The sequence below is a fragment of the Mercenaria mercenaria genome, chromosome 8 (genome assembly GCF_021730395.1).
Source record: "Mercenaria mercenaria strain notata chromosome 8, MADL_Memer_1, whole genome shotgun sequence".
Classification (NCBI taxonomy): Eukaryota; Metazoa; Mollusca; class Bivalvia; order Venerida; family Veneridae; genus Mercenaria; species Mercenaria mercenaria.
In genome coordinates, this window is record NC_069368.1 from 30,554,772 (window position 1) to 30,574,849 (window position 20,078).

At 35.0% G+C, this 20,078-nt stretch overlaps 1 protein-coding gene across 2 annotated transcripts in view; it reads left to right on the plus strand.

Moving 5' to 3' along the window:
• The window catches only part of LOC128559003 (uncharacterized), a 40,569-nt gene extending 20,808 nt beyond the window's left edge, over positions 1–19,761 (plus strand). Inside the window, exons 7-12 of one of the 2 annotated variants that reach the window (XM_053549660.1) lie at positions 10,360–10,548; positions 11,755–11,871; positions 14,351–14,452; positions 16,874–16,975; positions 17,660–17,887; positions 19,662–19,761. In XM_053549660.1, the coding sequence (XP_053405635.1) occupies positions 10,360–10,548; positions 11,755–11,871; positions 14,351–14,452; positions 16,874–16,975; positions 17,660–17,887; positions 19,662–19,666 (743 nt within the window). In that variant the 3' untranslated portion in view covers positions 19,667–19,761. The remainder of the gene's footprint in view (positions 1–10,359; positions 10,549–11,754; positions 11,872–14,350; positions 14,453–16,873; positions 16,976–17,659; positions 17,888–19,661) is intronic. The other variant, XM_053549661.1, reaches the window with a different exon arrangement.
• The last annotated feature ends 317 nt before the right edge of the window (positions 19,762–20,078 follow it).

Genomic DNA, 20,078 nt, shown 5'->3' on the forward strand with positions numbered 1-20,078 from the left:
TTGACCTAGTGATATAGATATTTTTAATAAAAAAATAGCTTGATCTTAAGAGGAAGTTAGTTTGTTAAGCAAATGCAGATAACCACAACGACCACAGACTAGTGTCGCAAATTCTAACAAGTCGTGACGCGAGCAATTGGCATAGAAACCGCAAATTCATGTTACGTTTTTTTTTGTTTTTTTTTCAGTTGTTATGTCTAACTTGAAAGCTAAGAGCTACTATGTCAGTTTTCATTTCACTTTTTGACCTATTATGTGTTGTACAGTGATTATAGTGCATATCATCTAGATAAATGGTCGAATGGTAGTGTCATGGCTGCAGTTTTGTAGTCATATAGTTATAATACATGATGGATAGATGAAACAAAAGTTTGTGTTTATTGTATTGCAACTCGCAACGCCGCATCCTCAGTACAATATTGTGTTTCAAATATTTGGACTATTGTCTTTCTTTAAAAAAAGTACTTACGAGACTTTTTTTAAATCACAATCGATATCACTTTATGATAAAGAAACAACCAAACTTTCTTTACAAAGTAAGAGTACGAAAACCTTCTCCCTATATAGACATAATATCACAAAATAGATAATGTCACACATTCCAAACAAATTATATCACACATTCTAAAAAGATAATGTTACACATTCTAAACAGACAATGTCACACATTCTAAACAGATAATGTTACACATTCTAAACAGATAATGTCACACATTCTAAACAGATAAACATTCTACTAAACAGATAATGTCACACATTCTGAACAGATAATGTTACACATTCTAAACAGATAATGTTACACATTCTAAACAATAATAGAAAATTAAGTTAAATGAATGATTACTTGTTTTTTGAAAAACTCAACAAGAGTAAAACCAATCAAAAATGTGACTGTCGAAGCAAATGCGGAAAAGAGGAAAGCTTCAAGATTTCTGTGCTGTGTTTGAACCTCTGACAATTTGTGCATTTTATGTAAAGAATCGAGATGTGCTTGTAAACATCATATTTATCAGCGTCAGCTGTCAGTATTGTTTACGCTAACTGCAACTATTCATTAACTTTTTGTTAATGCAACTTACAACTGTTTCCAGTCCTTACATATTTCGATGACATGTCGTTTTTGTTTGTAAATGTTTCTCTGTAAATGTCTTTCATACACACTATTTTTGCTTGAAATGTTTATAACAATAAATGTATACATACTGTAACAATAATGGTATTGTGCTTGGTTTACGTCGATTTTCATGTAATATGTCATGCAAAAAACAAAAGATAAAAAGGACAAGTATCTTTCTATTTTATTATAACCTCCATTAATTTGTCAGATCAACATGCTACATCCCTGTTAAATGACACGCCAGTAACACAATGTACATATCTTTCACAGGTTAAAGGTGTAGATGGAAATTTCTGCCGCGTTACCGCCTAAACGGTTAACGTCCGAGCCAAATACTTCCTCCGCACTTTCATTTAGTGACTTGCATGGCTCTTTTTTGCAATTAACTGTTTTTCATTTTTTTCATAGACGCGTTCATTCTTAAACTACAGCATATGAGTCATATTGCACTCATTCAGACAAAGCAAGACAACTTTTCCAACAATAAAATTACTTGTTTGCTCGAGTTACCTTCCTTTATCCCCTAGTAATAGCTTAGGTCTGTGCGCTAGGGTTTAATTTGGCAAACCATTACTATATATTCAACTCTGAAATAAAAATGATTAAACTAGATATGTATTCACAGGATACCGGTGTCCCTACCCCTTCCACTAGATGTATCCGTAGGACACTGGTGCCTCCACCGATCCCGCACCAAGAATGTCAATGTATGATCATATCTTACCGGTTGACAATGCAAGCGACATATTATATACTTTCATATTAGGGGTATGAGTTAGAAAAACGGATGTATTGATACTGCAAAACATCACCAAGAAACACAAGATGAAGAATAGAGGAAGCTGAAGTGAAGAAACTAAATTTAATATATATTTTTTGGAGTGGGGGTTAGGAGAAGAAAAGATAACTGAATACCAAATAACAGTATTTCAGTTCTGTAATGGAGGCCAGTACCCCTAACCAGTGTTCCTGTATTCTGTACCAGTGCAGACCTGTTCTCCGCAAGGAACTGACAACTGCCCCACATAAATCAGATGTGGAGGAAGAATGATTTCAGACAATGTCTTTCGACGAACTATCCGTAGATTTGCGCTCTTCTTTATTGAGCTAAGCGGACGACAGGTCGGACATCATGATAGGGCAAACAAGTTAACTATTGGCTTAACCCTTACCATGCTAAATTTCTATAATAAACTTGTCCATCTTTCAATTTGGATAGTACCATTAGCTGTTAAAAGGAGTGCCTACCAAAAGATACTGACTGAAAGGCGAACAGTCCAGATCATGATCAGACTGCACGGATGTGCAGGCTGTTCATGATCTACACTGCTCGCAAAGACAGGACCCATTGTGTCCAGCATGATATAGGTTAATTTAACAAGTCGTTTCAAATACCCAAAAGCAAGTAATGGTTACTCCGATTTGCTTTAACTTTCTAAGACAACAGTTAGGTATTTAAAATATCTATTAGATCCAAATTCATACTTGAAAAAAATGAAAAATGACTTCAACATCAAATTAACATGTTTGTGTTTATGTGTGTTAGGTTTAAAGGTGATAAATCCGATTTTGATCAAGTAATGGACTTGTCAGAAAGTCTATCAAATGATCATTTATACTTTTTGTGTTCTATAAGTGCTTAATACGTGTAAGATTTTCACTAGACGTATTTTTAAAAGTTGGTCTTTTTTATCCTGGTTACCAAGATAGAGTCCTTCTTTAACATATGTATAAATTTAATAAGTAAACGTTGCCTACAGATTTGTATGAATCTAAGAACTATTGTGTTTTATTTGTCAAAGTTTAACGTTGACAAATATATATCTATCCGAAATTCATTAGAAATACAAGTGTATTAAATTTATTATTGTTACCCCCTTACCTATCTTGGTGATATAATTCCTTCGCATCTGAACTACAAATAACGATTTTATTCAAAGACAAATCACTGTTTGTGATAACGATAAACCGCTACCTGACTTCATAAATATATGTTTTATAGATTACAATGTATAGCTATATTTTGTACTCACAAGTAAACACAATCTAGCTAAATGGTTTGCTATGTCCTTGTAATTGTAAGAAATGACAATTCTGAGGTTTAAATGTAAAATGATAGAGAAATTCACAGCAAATTTCTAAAAAAAAATACCGCGCCGTTTTTTCGTTATACGCAGTCAAAGATACAACAGTGCGTTAAAAACAGGTACGTTTATAACGTTTTGACGTTGCATTTTTACTGATTTACACACACTCGGAGAATTAACGACAAATATATAGTAACGTTTTCATAGATATTTTCTTCGTGATTTCAGTGTAGTTTGAATTTTAAACTTTGATGCACTAACAAAAAAGATACAACGAAAAAAGACAGAAACACCCCGATTTCAGTTAGAGCCGACAGATGGCGCTTTGACGTCATTATGTTGCTATGGTACCGACGTCAGAATAAAACAAAAAGTTCATAAAACCAACGGCAGTTGTATCACGTTTACTTATTCCAAATTTGAAAGGAATCCGACGACTTTTTAAAAATCTCGACAAAGGGCGCATACTACCTTAAATGACTTTACGCTGAAATGATTTGTGGATCCTTAATGCCTATATAGAAAAACGAACAAAGTATAGAAAGCATAAAATAATTTGTTCTGCTAGTGACTGAGATAACCGTGACCTAGACTATGTACATTGTCGGTAAATTAGATCATACGAGGGGAGTTCAGAAAAGTTTTAAGACTGTGCACATGAAATATAGAAAATCTGTATTAAAGTACATTGTACCTTATCCGTATCCGGTATACGCATCCTCACCGTGATGGAGCCTCCGTGATTACGAACATCGGTGAATACGTGTGTCTTTTTAACTCAGCTATAGAAAACCAACTGTGTTGAAATTTTCAATATATATGGCTATTGAAACCTACTAGAAGTCCATGGAAAAAAATTGTGCCTTTACCTTTATCAGTTTCTACCGAAACGCGATTGTCTCAAAATTTTCTGAATTCCGCTAGCAGTAATTAAAAGTAGTTAGAACTTGTTTTGACCGTCTAGAAAAAAAACTATGTTACGTCCAATTGTGACCTTTTAAAAGTAAAGTCATATTTCTACTTTACACAGAAAAAAAATCACGATTTGATAAAGTGAACTTGCTTAAAAGTCGAGCGCTTGACATGGTTTAATTTTAAAGCAAGGGGATCATAATCTTCCTACATCTGTCACATAATGTTGGGACAAAACACCTATGCTCAGTTCGGTCAAGGTAGGGGAAACTCTCCATTGATATTTTTTAATAAAATATTCAATTGAAAATGAAAAAAAAAATCCAATATGGTTATCATCAATTCTTAATGAGCAAGGGGGCTATTTTGTCCGGGGGCTAAAATATGGTCCGCATTCAGGTTGACAGCTCAGGCTGTATTAAACCCATGGAAACCATAGGGATCCGTCACGTGCTATGATAGAGGGGAAAAATATGATAGAGGGGATTTTTTTTTGTTTAAAATGTTTTTTAGATGAAAATTCAAGAACTTATATGTGAAAAAAAAATCATCCATAAATAACATAAATATAAACAAGGGGTGGAACATGGCCAATTTCGATCTTGTCAACTACCTTCTTGTACCCCATTCTATCGCGCCACATATTTGTAATATCCGACTCATAACCACTGAATTACATGAGCAAAGGCTCACTCTAACTGAAAATGTATACTTTTCCCACCTTAAAATGTTCAACAAAGCCGTAATTTATAATTTTATATATGCCGACACAGCCGTGTTTTCATCTTGGACACACAGTCGTAAAATATAAACACGATCATGTCCAGGTGTAAAATGCAATAAATAGCCGTTGAACGTGGTGAAACAAGTTATGGTTCTTAAGAATGATAATAAATACACTAACTGCAAACATTTACACACCTCGGAAAGCTCTATCGGTGAAGAATTCGCGTATTTTTATCATTTCTAACAAACATTTCTTCTTTTCCGTCCATGACACTAGAAATGTCACATGATCATTTTTTTGTATCAGTCATCCAATCAGAACACAGGTTTCATGAACTGTGTTTGACGATTGTCACGTGATATCAACATGCCGAGAAATGATAGAAAATAGAGCGAGAAAGACAAAATACACGAATTCTTCGTCGATAGAGCTTTCCGAGGTGTGTAAATGTTTGCAGTTAGTGTATTTATTATCATTCTTAAGAACCATAACTTGTTTTACCACGTTCTACGGCTATTTATTGCATTTTACACCTGGACATGATCGTGTTTATATTTTACGACTGTGTGTCCAAGATGAAAACACGGCTGTGTCGGCATATATAAAATTATAAATTACGGCTTTGTTGAACATTTTAAGGTGGGAAAAGTATACATTTTCTGTTAGAGTGAGCCTTTGCTCATGTAATTCAGTGGTTATGAGTCGGATATTACAAATATGTGGCGCGATAGAATGGGGTACAAGAAGGTAGTTGACAAGATCGAAATTAGCCATGTTCCACCCCTTGTTTATATTTATGTTATTTATGGGTATTTTTTTTTCACATATAAGTTCTTGAATTTTCATCTAAAAAACACTTTAAACAAAAAAAATCCCCTCTATCATAATTTTTCCCCCTCTGTCATAGCACGTGACGGATCCCTATGATGGAAACAAGTATGGGGACATGTATTTTGGCTGATTTGTGCCATTCTGTTATTTCGTTCTGACGCAGCGGGCGTCGCCTCGTCAAACGTCACCCTATCTCACTTTATAAGGCCTTGATTTGGCATGACACTTGCAGTATAATCTATGAAATGAAAAAAAAAATCTCAGTGACCGTTGATGTAACTACTCTGATAAGATCTGACATGACCCTTGCCAAGCCCTCTTAGCCAAGTATGCCATTGACCTTAAAGATAGAAGTATGCTGTTTGCTAGCGACAATCCGTCTCACGAAGGCAGGCATAAAGTATCTCCCAAAGTACGACAAAGGTGTAATCTGGACAAAAATTAGACGAACGGGCTCGGATGCACGGACGCACGCATATTGCCCTCCATCTATCAACGTGTCACTGATAGGATCACGGATGTATTGAAGGTTGGGATAGTGATGAGGGGTGGGGATTGGGGATAGGGTGGGTAAGCGTGAGCAATTTCCTCTGGTAATACTTCATTAGGGACCAACAAATATATCATAACTATTAAAATATCACCGCGTTTTATCTCCGATTAGATTAATACTACCATGTCATTCCGTGAAAATAGGGAAAAGACCACGTTTGTCGAGGCGACGTTAGATGCGGCGACGTTTGTCGGGGCAACGTTTCATGGGCCGACGTTTCGAGCGTTGACGTTTGTCGATGCAACGTTCAGCGAGGCGACGTTTCGCGGGGCGATGGCCGACTTGGATAAAACGTTTGGGGGGAGGGGGGGGGGGGGGCGACATTCGGCGTGGCGATGTTCATCGGGGCGACATTCGGTTGGGTGGCGTTTGCTTGAGCGCCTTTCGTTTAGGCGGGGTGACATTTGTCGGTAAGACGCTCGGCACGGCGACGTTTGACAGGTCTCGTTTTGACTGAGTTTTCTTTCATTAGATAATGTCAGTATCAATATACACATGAATGTACTTTTATTTTTCATTATTATTTATATAATTTTTCATGGCCTTAATGCAAAAATCTTTTAAATTTCAAATGTTTAAAAGGGTCCAAATTATACAATAAGGGGGGAGGGGGGTTAAGAGAAGTTAAAAGGTTTTTAACGAACACCATTTTAAATAGATCCATTTTAACTATTCAGTTATGCCGAAGAAAAATCAAGTAGATCTGTCATGAAATTCAATTAATGACAACATTTATAAAAGATACAAGTTATATCCCATGAAGTAGATATGTTTAAACGTACATACTTGGAGAACTTTTAGGATCAAACTTGTGAACTTTTGTAAAACATGTCCTAGATTTTAAGTCGTGATTTCAGTTGCCACGGTTATAACGAATTCCAATCTTAAGTGATCTTAGAGTGCAGTATAAAATCACGATTTTCACTGATATAACGTAAATCTGTCTTACATAGATAAAATTTAACAGCAGATGTTAAATCCCATCTTATGTGGGCAGTATAAAAGCAGGCCTGAATACTTTTGCGCCATTATATCCGAAGGCTTCACAGTGTTCCGATAAAATCTGAAAAAAATGATGAAGCTTTTGATTGCGGTATGCGTAATTGGTAAGTGCATACTTTTTTTTTCGAAAAAAAAAATTAGAAGCAAGTTCTATGATGTAGGTTTCCGAACTGAATGAATAAACAAGAGCTGCGTCATGACATTGCGATCGACTATTCGAAAATATTTACTAAGACGTAAGAAATAAGAGGATATTGCATTTGCGAGTTGAATGAAATAATAAAGGAGTGGATGCCTACTAGGAACCATTAAGTATGGGGCGATGAAATTGGATGAATAGCTGATAGCAGCAGACGTATGAGGGGATATAGATCAGGGTGAGGAAAGTAAAAAGAGTTTTGTGAGTGGGGGCTTTTGGTAGGAGTAGGGGAGTGGGATAATAGGTTAGAACTAGCAGAAGGAGTGTGGGTAGGTGTTAGTAAAAGAGATATAATTTAATGAATCCCGGTAATGGGATATATTATGAGATATAAATGAATTTTAGAAGCGTGTCTTAACACTTTAACAAACACTCTTTTTAAATAGGCTGTGACTAAAAACAAATCTGGTGCGCCGGTGATATATTACAGACTCCAGTATATACTGGATTCAAGCAATTTAAACGAAAAATATCTTAAATTATATATTTTGTAACCATGGTGATACTTAAACCATAACCTTTAGTCAGTATATTATACACATTATACACTAAATGCGTGCGGACATACAAAAAAAAAATGCGTATTTTGCTGTGTGCTCCAATTTATAGTTATTCCGGGCATGCGCAGAACGGCCGCACAAGATCTGTTATGAGAAACATCGTTTTAAATATATGATTCCAGTGACCTTGACGTTTGAATAACCTATCTTTAAACATTGTAAAGTCCACTTACTTTATAACGTTACTGTAGAGAACACAAAAACAAACTGGGGTGTTAACCTTCACACAAGAAAACTACCGTTCGTTAAATACATCCTACTGAATTTTACTCCTTTCCCCCATTCAGACATAACTTTCTTACGCCACCATTTTATCCTAGCATGCGGTAGAAATATGGGAATCTGCTGTTACAGTCAGTAATGACTTTTTAATGTTGAATAAATCATTTAACCCCATATGTTGATTTTTCAGTAAATGTTTTTCACCTTAACATATTTTCGGTATACTAGTAAAAAATATATATTGCATTCCTGACAGGGTGATATGAAATATGTTCACCGTTCGAAATATGAATATAGACCTCGACTGACGCCTCGGCCGATACTCTTACATCTCGCGGTGTACATTTAACCTAAGTGCATGTACGTGAAGTCCTTCTCCATAGCAGCAACTATGGAACAAATATATGTTGAGCGATTCTTGTCCCGTGTTGCAAACTGTAGTGTCCTTGTTTGGGGATCGATGTCCTTCACCTCAGTTTTACTAATCCCTTCATTCAGAGATTGGTAGTTTAACTACTCTTTCTGTGCACAATCCGGGGGAAAGGGTCGGGTAATGACAACAATTACAGTATGGGCCTGGCACCTGCCACTATGGCTTTACACAATTATGGAAACATCGACTTGAAGGGGTTTTGTGCAGGGTCTTTGGGATGTGTTCAGGTCTCCTGTTCTGATGGATAGACCGGTAGAGGCACGTTGGGCCAGAGTCTCACTTGTGGGTCTGGTTGTGGCTTGCTAACTCTTATTCTGTAAGTGGACGTGTGGATTTGGTTAAGTGGCGGCAAGATCGATTTATCTCCAGTGTGAGACTGCAGTCTCTCAAACTGATGGTAGATATGACTGTGCAGCCTTTATTTAACCACAGCATCCTTTGTACTTGGGTTGAAGCATGAGTCCCTTCCAGATGGGAATTGGTATTTCAGGACCTGCCGCAGGACCAGCCTGGTTTAAGCAATAGAGATTCTAGGGTTAGAGGCCTGGGGAAAGGGACTCCGGGTCATGGATCACTTACTTTGGATCCTCTTTCAGATACAGGTCAGCAAAGGCAAAGTCCATTCTGGCATTAGATGCAGTGACTGCGTCCATCTATTTGGGGTCTTCCCTGCTTCCTGGGCATCCCAGGTTTATCCTTGTGAAAGATGCAGAAACTACGTCTATCTGTCCGCCAAGCTTTCCAGAAAACCCAGGTTTCTCAGATTTGTATGTTTTGCTACGTATCTTGGTTGTGTTTTTGAAATTTAGGACAGAATGGATTTCCCATAGTACACATTAGTATGAGTATGATAGTCCCATCCCCGGGTATCGCAGCACCGTAATAATTTGGTATGTTTCTCCGTGCAACTCAGTAGTTTATGAACTATTGCAGTATGTGTATCCCCTGGTATGCATTAGTGTCAGTAATATGGTCCTTGCTCTGGGTATCCCATGGCCTTAATAATTTGGTATGTTTTTCTAGACATCCCAGAAGTTTATGAACTTAGATCAGGATATCCCATGACCTTAGTTCTTGTTATTATAAGATATGTGTGGAATAACTGCTTCTATATAGTAATTAACCTTCCATTGGGGAATCTCGTTTGTTTTAAGAAGGAAGTCATTGTGTTCTTCGCATTAGATGTTAATTATTGGTTTAACCTCCATGTTAATTATCCAGCAGGGTAACCCTGTTATGCCAGATTCTGCAAGGGATCCATTTGTGGCCTCCCAGGCCTCCTTCATACACACTTGTCGCCCTTGTGACCCACTTTATTGAACGTGGGGGGTGTAGTGGGAATGCAGTTAAAGTCACTGTCAGAGGTCACAGGAGGAACAGCCAATGAGCTGTCAGTAAATACAAAATTGATTAATTGATGCACAGACAGGCTTGTTATGCTAGAAAGTCAGTAGATAACAGAAATATATCAATTCCGTTTATTATAATTCTTTTGTTTTGCTAAAAAGAACACTAGTGCGGTCACATGTCTGCGGTACATACCGTGAAATTGCCCGTGTTTATTATTTAAATTTTCTCAAGTGACACTGTATCCTATATTATGTATACATTTTATTATATTTTATTATGTTATACAGTTTTTATGAAGGTTTTTTCACTTTAACTTACGAATAGCTATATAACGTTGCGACAGATGTGTTCAAATTTTTTATTTAGCTTATGCGGTGGCGGTGAACCATCATCCAGGGACTGGCACCGGAGGCACCGGAGATCATACACACCATCACCCACATCCAGATGGAAACACTCATTGTGCCCAAAACAGTGATTGTGGAAGCTGTAACGATGCTACTCTGACAGCTGTTTGTGTCGCTGGTGTGTGCAAATGTGAAAATACTACTACGGGTAGGTTTTATTTTAACTAAGGCAATTCAGCCACATTTGTTTGTGGAAATAAAATCAAATTTGGCATTTTCATTTTCCAAAAAAATAAAATAATAATAAAAAAGGCATACATACATACATACATGCATACATACATGATGTTCGTCCATCGCTCAGCGAAGATGACCATGACATCATGCTCTATGTAGTTGACTGGGTTCGGTGTGTCCGAAGGTGACTCGTCAGTCCAATTCGGGCACGAAAATGTCTGCCACAGGTCGGGCACCTGTGTTCAGTGTCTGTAGTTGAGATGCGTACGTCTCTTCTTGCACTCCTCCAACTGTCTCTGCTGTCTCTGGATTTCTGGCTCCTGTTGATATTGCTGTTCTCCATGCTGTGTGGTTTTTCACCAATTCCTCCCATGTGTCTGTGCCAAATCCAAGTGACTTCAGGGATGCTTTCAGACTGTCTTTGAAGCGTTTCCGCAAACCGCCTAAGGACCTAGTCCCAGCAGTTAGCTCACCAAACAGAAGTTGTTTGGGGATCCTTCAGTGTATCTGGCATGCGGCAGATGTAACCAGGCCAACGTACTTGTGATCGCTGGAGGATGACATATATCTAGGGGAGTTTTGCTCGAGTGAATACATATCAGTGTCTGGGATTTTGTCTTGCCACTTGATATTCATCACCTTGCGAAGGCAGGTCAAGTGAAAGTGGTTCAGTCGTCTGGCGTGTCTGGCATAAACTGCCCATGTTTCGCAAGCATATAGCAATGTTGTGATGACGACAGCCCTGTAGACACTTATCATTGTTACGAGATGTATGCCGCGACGTTTCCATACTGTAGTAGGTTGTAGTCTCCCAAATGCAGCACTGGCTTTTGCTATACGACAGTTGATTTCATCATCTATGTGAACTGCTCTCGACAGGGTGCTACCAAGGTAATGTATGTAAAACACACGCACGCACGTACGCACGTACGCACACATACATACATACATACATACATAAAGTTAAACGTTAAAAAGTAGAGTGAAACATTTCTCACAATTTCATAGTAAAAATTATCTAAACAATATCGCTGTGAAGTTATCAGATATATAACACTCTACTTTATCAAAAAATCGCTAAAAAGCGTAATAAACCCTACAGCACACAGCAAGAAAGGGGAAATATTTGTATAAAACCATTTGAAACATGAAATAAAACGAAGATATATGTTTGTAGGTAAGCGTCAGAACAGTTGCCATAGTAACCACCAGTGTGACGGAGGGTGTCCTGCAGGCCAAAATGGCGTGTGTAATAATGGTCATTGTGAATGTGGGGATCATGGTAAACGTGCAGGTAAGTTTTGGCATATTTAAAAGCAATTTCTCAAATTAAGAAACTTTAATGTTCCAAGTATGTTCATTAAGAAACAATGTTTAAGTACAGATATGTCCACTATGCTATGTTCATCATGAAATATTAATGTTCAAAATATATTCATCATTAAACAGAAATGTCTTAAGGATGTTACTCAAGAAACTAAAATGATCCCTATGCGTTCGTTGAGAGAGTGTTATGTTCCAAATACTAGTATTTTGAATTAAGCTGACGTTCCCTTTTAAATTAGTTCATTAAAAATAATAATGATCAAAATTATCAAAATACGTTCATTAAGAAACAGTTGTATGCTAAATAGAATTATCAACAAGCAGCAATGTACACAACACATTTATTAAGAAACAGTGATATTCTCAATAGAATCATCAACAAACAACCATATACGCAATACGTTCATTAAGAGACAGTGATATCTAAAAAGAATCATTAACAAGCAGCAATGTACACAATACATTCATTAGGAAACAGTGATATTCTCAATAGAATCATCAACAAACATCAGTGTGCACAATACATTCATTAAGAAACAGTGATATTCTAAACAGAATCATCAACAAACAGCAATGCGCACATTACGTTCATTAAGAAACAGTGATATTCTAAACAGAATCATCAACAAACATCAATGTGCACATTACGTTCATTAAGAAACAGTGATATTCTAAACAGAATCATCAACAAACATCAATGTGCACAATACATTTATTAAGAGACAATGATATTCTAAACAGAATCATCAACAAACAGCAATGCGCACATTACGTTCATTAAGAAACAGTGATATTCTAAACAGAATCATCAACAAACATCAATGTGCACAATACATTTATTAAGAGACAATGATATTCTAAACAGAATCATCAACAAACATCAATGTGCACAATACATTTATTAAGAGACAATGATATTCTAAACAGAATCATCAACAAACAACAATGCGCACATTACGTTCATTAAGAAACAGTGATATTCTAGATAGACTCATCAACAAATAGCAATGCACACACAACACGTTAATTAAGAAACAGTGATAGTATAAATAGAATCATCAACAAACAGCAATACATACAATACATTCAATAAGAAGGAGTGATATTCTAAATAGAATCATCAACAAAGAGCAATGCACACACAATACGTTCATTACAAAACAGTGATATTCTAAACAGAATCATCAACAAACAGCAATGCACACATAATACGTTAATTAAGAAACAGTGATATTCTAAATAGAATCATCAACAAACAACTATACATACAATACGTTCAATAAGAAGCAGTGATATTCTAAATAAAATCATCAACAAAGAGCAATGCACACACAATACGTTCAATAAGAAGCAGTGATATTCTAAATAGAATCATCAACAAATAGCAATGCACACACAACACGTTTATTAAGAAACAGTGATAGTATCAATAGAATCATCAACAAACAGCAATACATGCAATACATTCAATAAGAAGGAGTGATATTCTAAATAGAATCATCAACAAACAGCAATGCACACATAATACGTTCATTAGAAACAGTGATATTCTGAGTAGAATCTTAAACAAACGGCAATGTACACAATACGTACTATTAAGAAACAGTGACATTTTAAAAAGAATCATCAACACAGCAATACACACTAAAAGTTCATCAAAAAACAGTAATGTTCTAAATATTATCAGCAACAAACAGCTTTGCAAACAATACTTTTATTAAGAAACGGTGATATTCTAAATAGAGTCATTAGCAAACAGCAATGTACACAATACGTTCGATTAAGAAACAGTGATATTCTAAATAGTATCATGATCATCAACAAACAGCAATGCACACAATACGTTCATCAAGAAACGTTAATTAAGAAACAGTGATATTTTAATTAAAATCGTAAACAAACAGCAAAAAGCAAATTGCGTTCATTAAGAAACAGTGATATTCTAAATAAAATCGTGAACAAACAGCAGAACACAAACTACGTTCATTAAGAAACAGTGATGTTTTAAATAGAATCATCAACAAACAGCAATGTACACAATACTTTCATTTAGAAACTGATATTCTAAATAGAATCATCAACAAACAGCAATGTACACAATACTTTCATTAAGAAACTGATATTCTAAATAGAATCATCAACAAACAGCAATGCACACGCAATACGTTTATTAAGAAACAGTGTTATTCTTAACAGACGGATCAAGAAACAACAATGCATATAATACGGTCATTAAGAAACAGTAATAATTTCTAAAAAAAGAAAGAGAGAGAATCATCAACAAACAGCAAGGAACACAATACTAGTATGTTCATTATTAAACAGTAATGTTCCAAATTCGTTCTTTAAACAATGATAATGTTCCAAATGCATTTAATAACCACCGGAATTGTCTTTATTCATTGCATTCAGTAAATGAAATAAAATAAGAAAGATAATGTTTATAGCTTGCCATAGTAACCACCAGTGTGACGGAGGATGTCCTGTAGGACAAAATGGCGTGTGTAATAATGGTCATTGTGAATGTGGGGATCATGGTAAACGTGCAGGTAAGTTTTGACATATTTAAAAGCAATTTCTCAAATTAAGAAGCTATAATGTTCCAAGAATGTTCATTAAGAAACAATGTTTAAATACAGCTATGTCCAAAATATGTTTATCATGAAACACTTATGTTCAAAATATGTTCATCATGAAACAGAAATGTCCTAAGGATGTTACCCAAGAAACTAAAATGATCCCTATGCCTTCGTTGAGAGAATGTTATGTTCCAAATACTAGAATTTTGAATTTAGCTGACGTTTCCTTTCAAATTAGTTCATTAAAAATAATAATGATCAAAATTATCAAAATACGTTCATTAAGAAACAGTTGTACGCTAAATAGAATTATCAACAAGCAGCAATGTACACAATACATTCATTAAGAATCAGTGATATTCTCAATAGAGTCATCAACAAATATCAATGTGCACAATACATTCATTAAGAAACAGTGATTTTCTAAAAAGAATCATCAACAAACAATAATGCTCACATTACGTTCATTAGAAAACAGTGATATTCTAAACAGAATCATCAACAAACAGCAATGCACCCACAATACGCTCATTACAAAACAGTGATATTCTAGATAGACTCATCAAAAAAGAGCAATGCACACACAATACATTCATAAAGAGACACTGATATTCTAAATAGAATCATCTAAAAACAACTATACGTACGATACCTTCAATAAGAAGCAGTGATATTCTAAATAGAATCATCAACTAACAACTATACATACAATACGTTCAATAAGAAGCAGTGATATTCTAAATAGAATCATCAACAAAGAGCAATGCACACAAAATACGTTCATTAAGAAACAGTGATATTCTAAATAGACTCATCAACAAAGAGCAATGCACATAAAATACGTTCATTAAGAAACAGTGATATTCTAAATAGAATCATCAACAAACAACAATGCACACATAATACGTTCATTAAGAAACAGTGATATTGTAAATAGAATCATCAACTAACAACTATACATACAATACGTTCAATAAGAAGCAGTGATATTCTAAATAAAATCATCAACAAAGAGCAATGCACACAAAATACGTTCATTAAGAAACAGTGATATTCTAATTAGACTCAGTGTAGTGGTTGTAGGTATATAAGGCCACTTCCAACAGCCTTGCTGTTGGGTTAACCCTTTAGCGACGTGGTTAGAGTGTCCGCCTTCAGATCACGAGGTCTGGGTTCGATCCCCGGTAGAGTCTGTGGTATTTTACTACAATGGCGACGAGGATGGGATTCGAACCCACGCGGGCAATGCCCATTGGATTTCAATGTTTTTCTGCGGTATTTTACTACATCATCAACAAATAGCAATGCACACACAATACGTTCATAAAGAAACAGTGATATTCTAAATAGAATCATTAACAAATAGCAATGCACACACAATACGTTCATTAAGAAACAAACAACAATTTATACAATGCATTCAATAAGAAACAGTGATATTCTAAATAGAATCATCAACAAATAGCAATGCACACACAACACGTTCATAAAGAAATAGTGATATTCTAAATAGAATCCCCAACAAACAACATTACATACAATACATTCAATAAGAAGGAGTGATATTCTAAATAGAATCATCAACAAACCACAATGCACACATAATACGTTCATTAGAAACAGTAATAGTATAAATAGAATCATGAACAAACAACAATTTATACAATGCATTCAATAAGAAACAGTGATATTCTAAATAGAATCATCAACAAATAGCAATGCACACACAATACGTTCATTAAGAAACAGTGATATTCTAAATAGACTCACAACAAACACATTGCACACATAATACTTCATAGAAGACAGTGATATATAAATAGAATCATCAACAAAACAATGAACAATGCGTTCATAAGAAGAGTGATATTCTAAATAGAATCATCAACAAACCACAATGCACACAAATACGTTCATTAGAAACAGTAATAGTATAAATATAATCATGAACAAACAACAATACATACAATACATTCAATAAGAAAGAGTGATATTTTAAATAGAATCATCAACAAACAGCAATGCACACACAATACGTTCATTAGAAACAGTGATATTAATAAATCTATTCATAAAAAAAAAAGAAAAAATCATACAATAAGCAAAGAGTGATATTTTAAATAGAATCATCAACAAACAGCAATGCACACACAATACGTTCATTAGAAACAGTGATATTCTAAGTAGAATCTTATTTTCTAAAAAAAAAAGAGAGAAAATCATCAACAAACAGCAAGGAACACAATACTAATATGTTCATTATTAAACAGTAATGTTCCAAATTCGTTCTTTAAACAATGATAATGTTCCAAATGCATTTAATAACCACCGGAATTGTCTTTATTCATTGCATTCAGTAAATGAAATAAAATAAGAAAGATATGTTTATAGCTTGCCATAGTAACCACCAGTGTGACGGAGGATGTCCTGTAGGACAAAATGGCGTGTGTAATAATGGTCATTGTGAATGCGGGGATCATGGTAAACGTGCAGGTTAGTTTGTGACAGCAATTACTTTGTAAATTTGCAAAATTTAAGAGCAATCTTTCAATTGCATTGTTTCCATTTAGAAACTACGTTCAAGTACATTCATCAAGAAACAGTAATTTTCTAAATATTTTTAACGTGATTCCGTCTTTCCTGATAAACATTTCCTTAAGACTACAGCAATTAAGAGGAAATCCATTTAAAGCAACTAACCTCTAGATTTATCTCAACCACATTTTGGCAGGTCTACGTCGCAGTTTTGTTACATATGTCATGATCTTCAACAAAATCATTTTACAACACACACACACACACACACACACACACACACACACACACACAGAGAGAGAGAGAGAGAGAGAGAGAGAGAGAAAAGAACGACAACAACAAGAACAACATGAGACGGCTTTTGAAAACATGCAAGAACATTTAAGTTTGACGAAACTTTTATACTATAGCAACACAATATTGAGGTCTTTTTACAGTGAATTATTGAAACAGTCGAGTGAAATATATTTGAAAACATCAAAATCAAAAACTCTACTGTGGTAATCTTTAGATATACTGCAGTGTAGTATCTCGAAAATGAACTGAAATAAAAATGTATTAAAATTGTTTTACACTAAAACAAGATATATCCTCTGTAAATTTATTGGTCACAGTGTAATAACATATTTTCTGTCGTCACAGCGAAACGTGCAACATGCCATGGTGGTGGAAGCTGTCCCACTTGTCCAGACGGTAGTAAAGGTGTCTGCAATTCGCACGGCCATTGTGATTGTGGGGACAATGCCGCAGTAGGTAAACGTCAAAACACTTGCCATAGTAACCACCAGTGTGACGGAGGATGTCCTGCAGGACAAAATGGCGTGTGTAACCATGGTCATTGTGAATGTGGGGATCATGGTAAACGTGAAGGTATGTTTGTGACTAGATTTGAAATATTTGAATAACATTGTTCCATATACTGTACTTCCATTAAGAAACAGTAATGTTGCCAGTACGCATACCAAGAAACTGTGATCATGACTGTTCCAAGTATAGTTGTGTTCCAAATACGTTCAACTAGAAACAGTAATGTTCCAAATACGTTCAACTAGAAACAGTAATGTTCCAAATACGTTCAACTAGAAACAGTAATGTTCCAAATATTTTCAACTAGAAACACTAATGCTCCAAATACGTTCAACTAGAAACAGTAATGTTCCAAATACGTTCAACTAGAAACACTAATGCTCCAAATACGTTCAACTAGAAACAGTAATGTTCCAAATACGTTCAACTAGAAACACTAATGCTCCAAATACGTTCAACTAGAAACAGTAATGTTCCAAATACGTTCAACTAGAAACAGTAATGTTCCAAATACGTTCAACTAGAAACAGTAATGTTCCAAATATTTTCAACTAGAAACAGTAATGTTCCAAATATTTTCAACTAGAAACAGTAATGTTCCAAATATTTTCAACTAGAAACACTAATGCTCCAAATACGTTCAACTAGAAACACTAATGCTCCAAATACGTTCAACTAGAAACAGTAATGTTCCAAATACGTTCAACTAGAAACAGTAATGTTCCAGATACGTTCAACTAGAAACAGTAATGTTCCAGAAACGTTCAACTAGAAACAGTAATGTTCCAGATACGTTCAACTAGAAACAGTAATGTTCCAGAAACGTTCAACTAGAAACAGTAATGTTCCAAATATTTTCAACTAGAAACACTAATGTTCCAAATATTTTCAACTAGAAACAGTAATGTTCCAAATACGTGCATTATTAAACCGTAACCCAAGTATATTAATCACGAAACTATAATCTTCATTAAAAATATGTAATAATCGAAATACGTTCATTATAAACAATAATGTTCCAAACACTTTCCTCCAGAAATTATAATGTTCAAAGAACGTTTAAAAGGAAACAGAAATGTTCCAAACACTTTCCTCCAGAAATTATAATGTTCAAAGAACGTTTAAAAGGAAACAGAAATGTTCCAAACAGAAATGTTCCAAATATGTTCATTCAGGGACGACAATGTTCAAATTTATTAGTAATTCTCACTTAAACATATCTACTTAACATAAATGCGCAACATAAAAGGTAATGTCAAAGAGTGTGCAAAATAAATCGAAGGAATAACAGCTATGTACGAGTATTTGAAACCACAGGCGCTTGAAGCTCTGTCAATAGATATATGCGACCATATCCCACCCACCTAATATACTAAAAGATACGCCTTGCATAAAGCAACAATTAAAGGTAGAAATCCGAAAAAGTAAGTAAGTAGAGTTATGGTCCCTCTACACTACCCTTCCTCTCAATGTCCTATATTACAGCATACAAGTTGTCATAATTCTCTACATTCTTAATTCTTTACAGTAGTTTTAGACATGATGCCATTGCCAATAATAATAATAATAATAATAATAATAATAATAATAAAATAAATCAATCAATAAATGAATAAATGGGGAAGACTCAGGAAGGCAGCATATGCCGACCAAAGCGTGTGTGTGAGGCAGAGGCGGGGGTGGAGGCGAGGGTGCATAAAAAATCACACAGCACATTTTGTATGTTTTTAAAAATGTTGAGAAATGAACTTTAGATTATTTCGATGTCTTTTTCAGTATGTAAGCATTGGTTAAAACTGAAGTAAATCTAAATCATATTTAACTTATTACATTTCAGCTTAGACATGCACTCCAGTTGATGCATCCCCAGATTGCCATGAGAAAAGACTTTGCAAATATAACTGAACGGTGTTTTAATAAAGTTTCATTTTAAGTTACACTATTTACTTCTTTTATTTACCTGGTAGTTAAGTCCAATGTACAGGTGGATGTAGCTGAATAAATATGTTCTGTCCAGCTGATTAAACATGGAGTTCTTCAATATTATTATTATATATTCCAGCTGATTATACATGGAGTTCGTTCGACGTTATATATTCTAATATACTTGTCTCTGTTAAGGTATCCGATCCACAAATAGGAAAATTTTGATGCCTGGTGACCCCATGATTTTTTGTATCATTTGAAAGAGTTGTGTCTGCTGAACAAGAATAAGTAAATAAGTTGACCATAAATGACATGCAAAAATCATTTT